At 46.3% G+C, this 12,038-nt stretch overlaps 1 protein-coding gene across 14 annotated transcripts in view; it reads right to left on the reverse strand.

The window, feature by feature from the left end:
- CEP250 (centrosomal protein 250) overlaps nt 1–11,251 on the reverse strand; it is a 56,939-nt gene extending 45,688 nt beyond the window's left edge. For 6 of the 14 annotated variants that reach the window (XR_013535016.1, XR_013535017.1, XM_035297990.3 and 3 more), the window contains exons 1-3: nt 11,106–11,251; nt 2,751–3,039; nt 1,561–1,617 (exon numbers count right to left, since the gene is read on the reverse strand). Coding sequence is in view for 7 of the 14 variants with exons in the window: in XM_035297990.3 (XP_035153881.3) it covers nt 1,561–1,617; nt 2,751–2,936 (243 nt within the window). In the remaining 7 variants the exon portion in view is untranslated. Of the gene's footprint in view, nt 1–1,560; nt 1,618–2,750; nt 3,040–5,486; nt 5,610–10,095; nt 10,249–11,105 lie in introns of those variants that run through there. The other 8 variants (XM_035297991.3, XM_078371047.1, XM_078371044.1 and 5 more) reach the window with 6 other exon arrangements.
- Nucleotides 11,252–12,038: the final 787 nt, after the last annotated feature.

Below are 12,038 nucleotides of genomic sequence, written 5' to 3' on the forward strand. Positions count from 1 at the left end.
GCTGTAGTGCAGTGGTGCAATCTCGGCTCACTGCAACCTCTGCCTCTTCAGTGCAAGTGATTCTCCTGTCTCAGCTTCCCAAGTAGCTGGGATTACAGGCACACACCACCATGCCCAGCTAATTTTTTGTGTTTTTAGTAGAGATGGGGTTTCACCATGCTGGCCAGGCTGGTCTCGAACTCTTGACCTCATGATCTGCCCATCTCAGCCTCCCAAAGTGCTGGGATTATAGGAGTGAGCCACCATGCCCAGCCTTTTCAACTATGATATTTTCAATTTAACAGTGGGTTTGGGCCAGACACAGTGGTTCACACCTGTAAACCCAGCACTTTGGGAGGCCAAGGCAGGAGGATTGCTTGAGTCCAGGAATTTGAGACCAGCCTGGGCAACATAGAGAGACCCTGTGTCTGTAAAAAAATAATTAGCCGGGTATGGAGGCATGTGCCTGTAGTCCCAGCTACTTTTTTGGAGGCTGAGGTGGGATGATTGCTTGAAACCAGGAGGTTGAGGCTGCAGTGACCCGTGATGGCACCAGTGCACTCCAGCCTGGGTGACAGTGAGATCCTGTCTCAAAACAAACACCAACCGAACAAGCAAACAAAACAGCCCCAAACAATGGGTTCATCCAGACGTAACCCCATCATAAACCAAGGAGCATACTGAATGCATATAGCTTTCACACCACCATAAAGTTGAAAATTTGCACCATCCTAAGCTGGGACCATCTGGATATGACAGTGCCGCATGCTGCCTGACCTGCATTGAAGGTGCTCAATAAGTTTTGGTTCTTTCTTTCCTCTGAGAGAACTTTTCTAAGGAAAATGTGAGGAGGTGCTGAGAGGGAGCTGGAACAAAGGCAAATAAAAGAGCTTTTCAAAGCCAGTTCTAATAGCACAGACATCCCTCTGCTGCAGACAATGCTGTAGGCCCGGAAAGGCCTGCATCTTTCTATGACAGACAAACACTGACACCTGCTGGACGAAACTTGTACTTCTTCCCGCTAATCCCACACTCCTCCTAATCTAATTTACATTTCATCCTTTGAGAACCACTGGTTGGAAACTGACAGGGCAGCTAGGTCTGATGAAGATGTCGGTGTGATAAAGCTCTCAGAGGTTGAAAAAGAGAGACTCGGCCGGGCGCGTTGGCTCAAGCCTGTAATCCCAGCACTTTGGGAGGCCGAGGCGGGTGGATCACGAGGTCAAGAGATTGAGACCGTCCTGGTCAACATGGTGAAACCCCGTCTCTACTAAAAATACAAAAAATTAGCTGGGCATGGTGGCGCGTGCCTGTAATCCCAGCTACTCAGGAGGCTGAGGCAGGAGAATTGCCTGAACTCAGGAGGCGGAGGTTGCGGTGAGCCGAGATCGCGCCATTGCACTCCAGCCTGGGTAACAAGAGCGAAACTCCGTCTCAAAAAAAAAAAAAAAGAAAAAGAAAAAGAGAGACTCCTACCAAACACCTCCTTGTACACTCCAACCTCTCTCAGTCAACAAATGAAACCTAAACAAGTATATTCACTGAGGATCCAGGGAGTTCACAGAGCTCAACCTCACTCACTCCAGTGGCTTCCAGACGCTTCTCCAGCTCTTGGCACCAGCTCCGGTACTGCAGCACCTGTGGCAAACAGAACAGGCCCTGGGCAATGAACACAGCTGGCACAAACAGCCCAAAGCAAAGGCCCCTGAGGCTCCTAGGCAAACTTGCTATGAACAGAAGAACTGGGGGGTGACAGTGAGGTAAGGCCATAACACCTTATAGTTTCTATTTGGGCATTTTTTTCTTTTTTTGGGATGGAGTCTTACTCTGTCTCTCAGGCTGGAGTGCAGTGTTGCAATCTTGGCCCACTGCAACCTCTGCCTCCTGGGTTCAAGCGATTCTCCTACCTCAGTTTCCTGAATAGCTGAAATTATAGGCACATGGCACCACACCCAATTTTTCTTTTTTTTTTTTTTTGAGATGGTGTCTTCATCCATTGCTCAGGCTGGAGTGCAGCAGCGTGATCTCGGCACTGCAACCTCTGCCTCCCGGGTTCAAGTGATTCTCCTGCCCCAGCCTCCTGAGTAGCTGGGATTACAGGTGTGCGCCACCATGCCCAGCTAATTTTTTCATATTTTTAGTAGAGACGGGGTTTCACCATGTTGGCCAAGCTGATCTCGAATGTCTGACCTGTGATCTGCCATGGCCTCCCAAAGTGCTGGGATTACAGGCGTGAGCCACTGTGCCTGGCCTTATTTGGACATTTAAATAACACTTGCTATATGCATTATATTGTATAGGTAAGATCATGGGCTTTGGCTCTAGACTAGGTGAGCAAACCTGGATAACTGATTTAACCCTTGTGAATTCTGTCTTTAAAAGGGATATATTAGCCGAGAGTGGTGGTGCACACCTATGGTCCCAGATACTCGAGAGGCTGAGGCAGTAGGATGGCCTGAGCCCAGGAGGTTGAGGCTGCAGTGATCTGTGATCATACCACTAAACTCCAGCCTGGGTAAGAGAACAAAACCGTATTTCAAAAATAGGATAAAATAAAATAAAATAAAAAGGATATAATACGTACTTCAAGGAACAGTTGTGAGCATCAGAAGAGAAGCTGTACGCAAAAGCTAGAAGGTCTGGGTCTTATCTCACCAAGCTAGGTGCAGGCCACTCCCACAAGGTTCTGCCTCCTACCACACTTCTCTCACCTCAGCACCCAGCTCTGGTGGTTGTTCTCTTTCCCCTCCCCAAAAGGGCAGCTGCCTCACCTTGGCCTGCAGCTTCCTCACAAGGGTTGCTTGTCTCTGCTGGGCCTCCTGGGAGTTCTTCAGCTTCCGCCAAGAGGCTGCCTGATTCTCAGCCATCTGCTGCTGTAGTGCCAGCACCTGCTCTTCCAGCATCAGCCGCAGTGACGGGGGCTTCATGTTATTCAACCCAGAGCTTCTTGTCTCCATGAGGGCACAAGGCAGTAAGCCCACAGATCCCTAGGTAGTCAGAGACTGTTCACGCCCAGTAGGGTCTCTAATCATTGCCATGCCACTTCAACCTTCTCTTGAACTGGGGACCAAAGCACATAGTCAAATTGAAAAGACTGTTCTTTTACTATTTACAAGACTTCTCAGAACTTTTTTTCTTTTTTTTTTTTTTTGAGACAGAGTCTCATTCTGTCTCGTGCAGTGTCACAATCTTGACTCAGTGCAACCTCCACCTCCTGGGCTCAAGGGATTCTCCTGCCTCAGGCTCCCGAGTACCTTGGATTACAGGCACACACCACCACGCCCGGCTAATTTTTGTATTTTGTATTTTTAGTCGAGAAGGCGTTTCACTACATTGGTCAGGCTGGTCTCAAATTCCTGACACCTCGTGATCCACCTGCCTTAGCCTCCCGAAGGGCTGGGATATTATAGGCGTGAGCCACTACGCCTGGCCCAGAACCTTTTAAATACTAAGAAGAACCCTCATCTCTGAGGGGCGCTATGATGAGCATCATTCCCCAAATTTAACCATGAGACAAGCTCATAGGGCTAGTGTCTCCTGGCATGCCTTCTGGAACCCTGCACTAAACCAAGAGCACGTGGTTTATGACTGCATCCTTAGTGCCTGGCACAGTGGCTCAAAAACATTTGTTGAATGAATTGCTGAAGGTGTTCTTAGTCTAGCAGGTGAAATAGACACAATTACAATATATAACGTGGCATGTGAAATAAGAAGAAGATAGTATGAGAAAACAAAGGAAGAGAACTTCACGCAGATTGAGGAGCTGTAAACTGTGTGAATTATCATCATCTTCATAGTTAATACTTGCTGAGTGCTTCTGGAGAGCTGTTGCTTTAAGGGCTTTATATGCATAATGTCATTTTGTCTTTACAAAAATCTTGAAACCTTCCAATGCCTTCCCATTACACTTCATCAAATATACTATTACAACTCTTTACATATAGATGAGGAAACTGAGGCTTAGAAAGGTTAAAACTTGTACCAAGCCACACAGCTTGCAGGTGGTTGATGAGAGATTTGAACACAAGTAATCTGACTGACGAAGAAAAGGGGTAGCAGGCATTTCAGGCATGGGATCCAAAAGAGAGAAGGAACCAGTGGAGGCAGGATAGCCAAACCCCCTCACCCACCAGGAGCTGGGCCAAAAACAGGGCAATGGGCCACCGTAGGCAGAGGCGACCAGCTTAATGGTAACCTTCAGAGATACCCAGGAGAGGGGAAAGCATGGTGGTAAAGAAGAGTTCTGGGTGGTAGTCCAAGCTCCGCCTCCAATGGGTTCTGTGACCTCAGATGTGCTACTTCCCTTTCTCATCCAGAAATGAGGCCATTGAGTTATATGACCTCTGAGTTACTTAGGCCTCTAAAGCACACAATTATCCTATCACTTGGGCCAGGGAAAGAGTTCTCTTATTTTATGACTTTCAGCAGCAGGGCTAAGGAATTATTTGTATTTTCAACTACCCATCAACAAAAGGGTATATACAGCAAATGCAAACCTAACATTTGCACATACAGTAGAAATTTCAAGGGCCCCAAATCCCTTTAATGCACCAAACTATTGATTTCCCACATCCTGGCTCAAATGCCACATCCTATCATGTCCTTCCAGATGAACCCAGGAAGAGTTCATCACTTTTATAGCTATATACACAGAAAGAATACGTATGTTCTGATGTCTACTCTACATTTTATCATCATTACTTGTTTACTTTCTCTGCTAATCCATGAGTGCCTCAAAGGCAGAAGCCATTTAATTCATTTTAATTGTAAGTTGTTAACAATGTCATGTCCAATGAAGAAATGTATGAAGAAATGTCAGGGGGACTTTGGGGCCTCATAAACTCCCACTATATGCAAAACCTTAGGCCAGAGATTACAAATCAGTGCCCTGCTAGCTCTTTTCAGCCATTGTGTGGCCCACACAATTGTTTTTAAGAATTCAAATTAGATGCCAACATTTGTCACTGGGAGAATGTACATAAAATCCATATTTCTGGCTCCTTTGGAAAATCACCATACCTAGTGATGTTTGACCCATATTCCCATGAGGCAACAACCAGTCATGCAGGTGAATAAGCCTTTAGACAGCGCATGTGCCCCACACAGGTGCATAGTGCCTGCCCCCTTCACACAGGGCACGTACTCTCCAGTTCATCGTGACCTCCCCTATACACACATCGATTCTCTCCTTCACAATGATCACATATTTCAGTTGTCATTTACCGCTGCAACTATGCTATTGTTTCCTTTATAGTAGCACTACAGAGGAAAACTCAGCTTACTTACATGACCTCCTGAACAATCAAAGATACTTAAGTTTGCAGAGTCTGTACTAAGCAGTAAGGAAAGGGCATAAAGTAGAAAGAATAGAATGGCACCAATAAAGACCTGGTGGCACCAGTACTCTAGGCCTCTTCCTAGCCTGCGAACCAGGGTAATACAACCTTTCCCCATACTACGACACCCTTCTTTTCAGCCTTTTTGCCAAAGCTGTGTGACCAACTCACCATGATGCTATGAAATGCTGGCTCTGTTGAGTTCAATGAAGCTCAATACCTTTCTGCCGGTTGGAGGCACAGACCTTCCAGGAAACTGTTCTCTTATCCCAGGATTTCTGCCAACAACTCTACCTATAACAATGTAGATCCAAGTTGCTTCAAGGGAACTGTGGAGCCTTTTCTCTCCTAGTACTGTGAGGGCTGAGCCAGGCTTTTGCATATAGTGGGAGTTTATGAGGCCCCAAAGTCCCCCTGACACTTTGTTGAATCCTTATCCCAAAACATTATGTTGAACCACATGAAATTGCTAATATTATCCTATTACTATTATTACTTTTAGAAAAAGCATCTAGTTCTGTCACCCAGGCTGGAGTACAGTGGTGCAATAATAGCTCACCACAGCCTCAAATTCCTGGACTGAAGGGATCCTCCAGCCTCAGCTTCCAGAGTAGCTGGGACTACAGGTGTGTGCTACCATGCCATTTTTTTTTCCTGTAAAGACAAGGTTTTGCTATGTTGCCTAAGCTTTGTGTCAAACTCCTGGTATCAAGTAGCCATCCTCTGGCCCAACCCTCTCAAAGTGCTGGGATTACAGGTGTGAGCCACCAAGCCCAGCCCTACCCATTCTTTTTACCTACAAAAATGACAATTTCATGTAGTTCAACCTAATATCTCTAATAAGCAGTCCTGTCACGCATAGTTCCATGAATCCTCATTAAGTTTTCTTTTAGGATAAGGCTGTCAGTAACTTGTAAACATTATTTGCAAGGTGGTATTAGTAATGCTTCAGCAAATAAATGAAATTATATTAGAATTATATAATTATTTTACTTTAAGAGATAACTAAACATTTTCAAAACTATTTAGAAATTTAGTCCAACTGCCCTCATCTTACAGATAAGGAAACTGAGGTTACAGAGATAAAGCAACTTCATTTTGTTTCTATTTTTATATATCCCACTTATCTCAGAAAATGATTTGCATGGCCAGGTGCAGTGGCTCACACCTGTAATCCCAGTGCTTTGGGAGGCTGAGGTGGGAGGATCACTTGAGGTCAGGAGTTTAAGACCAGCCTGGCCAACATGATGAAACCCCATGTCTACTAAAAACACAAAAAATTAGCCAGAAATGGTGGTAGGTATCTGTAATCCCAGTTACTTGGGAGGCTGAGGCAGGAGAATTGCTTAAACCTGGGAAGCAGAGGTTGCAGTGCGCCGAGATGAACTCCAGCCTGGGTGACAAGAGTGAGATCCTATCTCAGAAAAAAAAAAAAAAATTGCATTATAGCAAATATACCATACCAATGTAAGATGTTCCTAAAAGGGGAAACTAGGTGCAGGGTATACAGGAGCTCTCTGTACTATGCAATTTTTCTGTAATACTAAAATTGTTCTAAAAAATAGTTTTTAAAAAATGATTTGAAGTTTTTAAAAACCAAACAAATCCTCATAAAACTGAAATTTATTACAACAAGAATAAAAGGGAAGAAACAGAGAAAAATTATCTCAGGAATCAAATTCCTCAAGGCACATTTCAGCATCCTTTTATGAACATACTGACATCAGATCTGCTAGGAATAAACTAGCAGAGCCCCCAAAGGAAAGGTAAGTTTCAATGTGCCTGAGAAAGGGAAAAGAGCAGTGGCTTGCAAATTGTAACAAATTGGATTGCATTCAAATTAGATAATGAGTATCAGTATACTTCTAAGCAGTAAACCACTAAGCCAAAGATATTGTTGCTGCAGAAAAAGGGAAAGGAAGATTCACTTCTTTTGTACATTAATTTATCCCATAAACACTCATGAATTTCAACTCAATACCAGGAGTCTGCCACAGTGGTAGAGAAATGAACAAGACCTACCTTCCTACTTCTGCTAAGACTCAGAGGGTGAAGACAGCACCCTTAGTAAAGACCAATAGCTGCCTGTGAGCCTACAGTGGAAAGTGACAGTGAGATAAATTATGTATTTGGTCCCCTCTCATCTGAAATACTCCGAAAGGAGTATTTAAGTAAGGTTTAAAAGAGAAGCACCACCACCTAAACTTGGAATAGAGGCATAAATGCTACAAGGACTAAGATATGAAATGGTATTGGCCGGGCGCGGTGGCTCAAGCCTGTAATCCCAGCACTTTGGGAGGCCGAGGAGGGTGGATCATGAGGTCAACAGATCGAGACCATCCTGGTCAACATGGTGAAACCCCGTCTCTACTAAAAATATAAAAAATTAGCTGGGCATGGTGGCGCGTGCCTGTAATCCCAGCTACTCGGGAGGCTGAGGCAGGAGAATTGCCTGAACCCAGGAGGCGGAGGTTGCGGTGAGCCGAGATCGCGCCATTGCACTCAAGCTGGGTAACAAGAGCGAAACTCCGTCTCAAAAAAAAAAAAAAAAAAAAGAAATGGTATTAAATAATTTGTCACTTAAAGCAAAAACAGAAAAATATTTAAGGACACAAACATTTTACTTCTTGAGGAAGAAACTACAGTACAGACATTTGTGTACAGAGACGAATTATGTTTCTTTCTTTTTTTTTTCTTTTTGAGAGGGAGTCTTGCTCTGTCACCCAGGCTAGAGTGCAGTAGCACAATCTCGGCTCACTGCAACCTCTACCTTCTGGGTTCAAGCGATTCTCCTGCCTCAGCCTCCTGAGTACCTGAGATTACAGGCACACACCACCACGCCCAGTGAATTTTTTTTTTTTTGTATTTTTGGTAGAGATGGAGTTTCACCATGTTAGCCAAGCTGTTCTTGAATGTCTGACCTTGCGATTCACCCACCTTGGCCTCTCAAAGTGCTGGAATTACAGGCGGGAGCCACCGTGCCCAGTGACAATTTCTGTTTCTTATGAAACAAATTAGCATGCAGCTCCTTATTCAAATCTCATGTGGGGCCTCTCTCTGCTGTTCTCCTCCAACCTCTGGCCTCTCCTACTCAGTCTCCTTTGCTGCCTTTTCTCATCTCCCCAATATCTAAAGTTTGGAAGCCCCAAGACTCAGGCTTCAGACCTTTTCTCCATCTCCATTCCAAGGTAATCTTATCCAGTTTTTTTATTTTTTATTTTTAAGACAGAATCTGGCTCTGTCACCCAGGCTGGAATGCAGTGGTATGATCTCAGCTCACTGCAACCTCTGCCTCCTGGGTTCAAGCAATTCTCACATCTCAGCCTCCCAAGTATCTCGGATTACAAGTGTGTACCACCATGACCAGCTAATTTTTTTTGTATTTTTATTAGAGACAGGGTTTCACCAAGGCAGGAGGATCTCTTGAGGCCAGGAGTTCGAGACCAGCCCGGAAACATAGGGAGATCCCATTTCTCCAAAAAAAAAAAAAAAAAAAAAAAAAAATGCTGGCTATGTGGCATGCACCTACAGTCCCAGCTACTTGGGAGGCTGAGGCAGGAGGGCTGCTTGAGCCAAGGAGTTCAAGGCTGCAGTGAGCTGTGATCACACCACTGCACTCCAGCCTGGGACAAGATGCTGTCTTAAATAAATAAATATCACCTCTCCACATAACACTGGTACTTTTATTTTCCTTACCATGCTTTTTCTGTCCCTATCTAATGATTATGTAATATACCTACCAAAATGCAAATTGCACAAGTGCAAAAGCATTGTTTTATTGAATGCTGTATTCCCAGCTCCTACTTAAAACATACCCTGTTTCATAACCAGTGCTCATTATTACTATTATAGAACAGTAGGTAACATGATCCATATTATCACCAATGGTCTTGCAAAATGCTAACAACTCTATTGGCCACTAAAAAGCAAAAAACAGGCTGGGTGTGGTGGCTCACGCCTGTAATCCCAGCACTTTGGGAGGCTGAGGCAGACAGTCAGGAGTTCGAGACCAGCCTGACCAAAGTGGTGAAACCCCATCTCTACTAAAAATACAAAAATTAGCAGGGCGTGGTGGCATGTACATGTAATCCCAGTTATCTGAGAGGCTGAGGCAGGAGAGTCACTTGAACCGGTGAGCCAAGATTGCACCACTGCACTCTAGCCTAGGCTACAGAGTGAGACTCCATCTCAAAAAAAAAAAAAAAAAAAGAAAGAAAGAAAGAAAAGAAAAGTTGAGGGGGAGGGAGAGATATAACTTATAACCTGGTCAGTGGCAGACCAATGACTGAACCCCAATCTGATTCCAAATTCTACACCCTCTCCATTACATTAGCTGCCTCCTAAAGCATGGACTACAGAGTCACAGCTCTGTGAGGGGCTCTTCCTAAATAGTGAGGAATAATGACACTTATGTCTGCAGATTTCTTTTGGAAAAGGAGAAAAGAAAGGTAGAATGTGACTAAAGGAACAGAGGGTGCACTAATAGCCTTGGTTTTGTTGTGATCTCTATAAATTTGGGAACACCAAGTCTCCTTTCTAAGCTTTCTCGGTAAGATACTAATCACAGTCAGACCCTCTAATATAACTCCTGGGGCCAATGTAAAGATCATTTCAACCCACGTTTATTAAACCCAAAGGCAATCTAGTCAAGTTATCAAATGCCCTGGGAACAGTTTCCCAGCTCCACCCACTTATTAGTTGTGGGACTCCAGGCAAATTGCTTTTTCTATGAGTACGTGTTTCTTCATGGGTAAAATGTGAAGATATAGAAATAACTCACCCCATAGGATTGTCGGAAAGATTAAATGGGCCATTGGCCGGGCGCGGTGGCTCATGCCTGTAATCCCAGCACTTTGAAAGGCCGAGGTGGGCGGATGACCTGAGGTCAGGAGTTCGAGACCAGCATGGCCAACTTGGAAAAACCCCGTCTCTACTAAAAAATATAAAATTAGCCGGGCGTGGTGGCGCATGCCTGTAATCCCAGCTACTTGGGAGGCTGAGACAGGAGAATCGCTTGAACCCAGGAGGCAGAGGTTGCAGTGAGCCGAGATCGCATCATCGCACTCCAGCCTGGGCAACAAGAGCGAAAGTGTCTCAAAATAAATAAATAGGCCCTTATGTGCAATGCATTCAGTAGCACCTGACAATCTGTGACCACTCCGTACAACGCGCCATAACTATTACCATCACGTGCTAGATCCTGGGATATGCAGATGAAAAGAGCAAGGCATAGCGTCTAACGAACGAGCTCACGGTGTCAAAGAGGGGCAGGAAGGTGCAGCGAATGCAAAAACCCAGAAGCGAATGCAGCTGCGCCTGGAGAAGGCGGCTGCGAAGGGATAACGGAGCAAGGTCCAGAAGAATGGGAGCTCCAGAGTGGGGCGGCGGGTGGGACTGGGCTTTCGGGCAGATCACGTGCAAAGCCGCCAGGGCGCAGGGAGCCACAGGGAGCCACAGGGGCTGGAAGGCGGGAGAGCGCGGCGCCAGCCCTCACAGCCCCGGACTGGGGCTCCTGGACGCGAGGGTCAGGAACCTGTCCTGCGGAGCCGACTGGCAGCTCAGCGTGCTAGCGGCAGCGGGAAGCAGAGGCAAGCGGGCCCCAGGAAGCAGAGGAGGCAAGCGGGCCCCAGGTCCTACGACGCGTCCCAACCCTGCTCTGGGCCTCGGGGGTCCCCCAGGGTAACAAGAGGCCGTTGCCGGAACAGGATTCCCTCAGGTGCCCTAGACGGGCGGGTCCCTGGGCCTCTGGCGGTTAACCGGAGCACCTCCCGCCTGCCCCTGAGGCCCCACCTCACCACGCTCCGCTCCCGCAGACGCCCGGCTCGACGCTCAGTAGTGGAGCCTGCGGTAGCAGCTGCTAAGGCCCGGCCAGGGCCGGGGGCGGGGCCCTCCTCCCTCTCCCAGGCCAAGGGGCAGGCCCCGCCCCCCAAACTCCCGCCTGTGGGAGGGGCCCGCCCCGCCAAGTCCTGCGCCTATAGGCAGACTGCGCCGGCGCAGGGCCTACCGCCATGTTGGGTATTGGCAGCCGACTTACTAGAGTAGGCCCAGAAGGAAAAGGGGGTATTATTTATAGAATTATAAGATCCCTCGCCAGAAATGAGGACCGTCAGAGTCTCTGGATTCGCGAAAAGGACGTTTCGGAAGCAGAAAAAAAGAAATTGCCCTCAATCATCTCCCTTTTGGCTTCAGAATTACATACAACGCATGTGCACGGTCATCCGGTTCTAGGTGCGCCTGCGCACAGCTCCCCGCACAAACGATGCTACAATTACAACTGTGTGAGAAACAGAGGGGCTCGCTGGTACCAGTTACCGATTATACTAGCAGCGCGACCAGTTTCTGGGGCTTTCTCACCTTGCTGCTCAGACGCTCAGAGCAGCTTCAGGCAGCACAACACTTACAGGCGAGTAACTCAACACTCGGTTTTGTCTACAGGTCTCTGCACAGAGTGTTACCTTTACCTGTAGCAGTTCGTCTGCATAAGCCTGACGTCTCCTAGAGCACCTTTTTCTTCTGTGGAACCCATGCGTTATTCCCTTAGCATTTTGTGTATAAATTGTTAATGCGCTTTCTTACAGTTGTAAACTCCCTTTACCTGCCTCACTCTTGCACTCAGTGGTTCTCAATTTTTAGTAGGAATTAAAAAAAAAAAAAATCCAGTTTAGTGTCTTTGGTGATTTAAAAAAAAAAAAATTTAAAAAAACAGGCCGGGCGCGGTGGCTC

This window comes from Callithrix jacchus, chromosome 5, assembly GCF_049354715.1.
Source record: "Callithrix jacchus isolate 240 chromosome 5, calJac240_pri, whole genome shotgun sequence".
Taxonomy (NCBI): domain Eukaryota; kingdom Metazoa; phylum Chordata; class Mammalia; order Primates; family Cebidae; genus Callithrix; species Callithrix jacchus.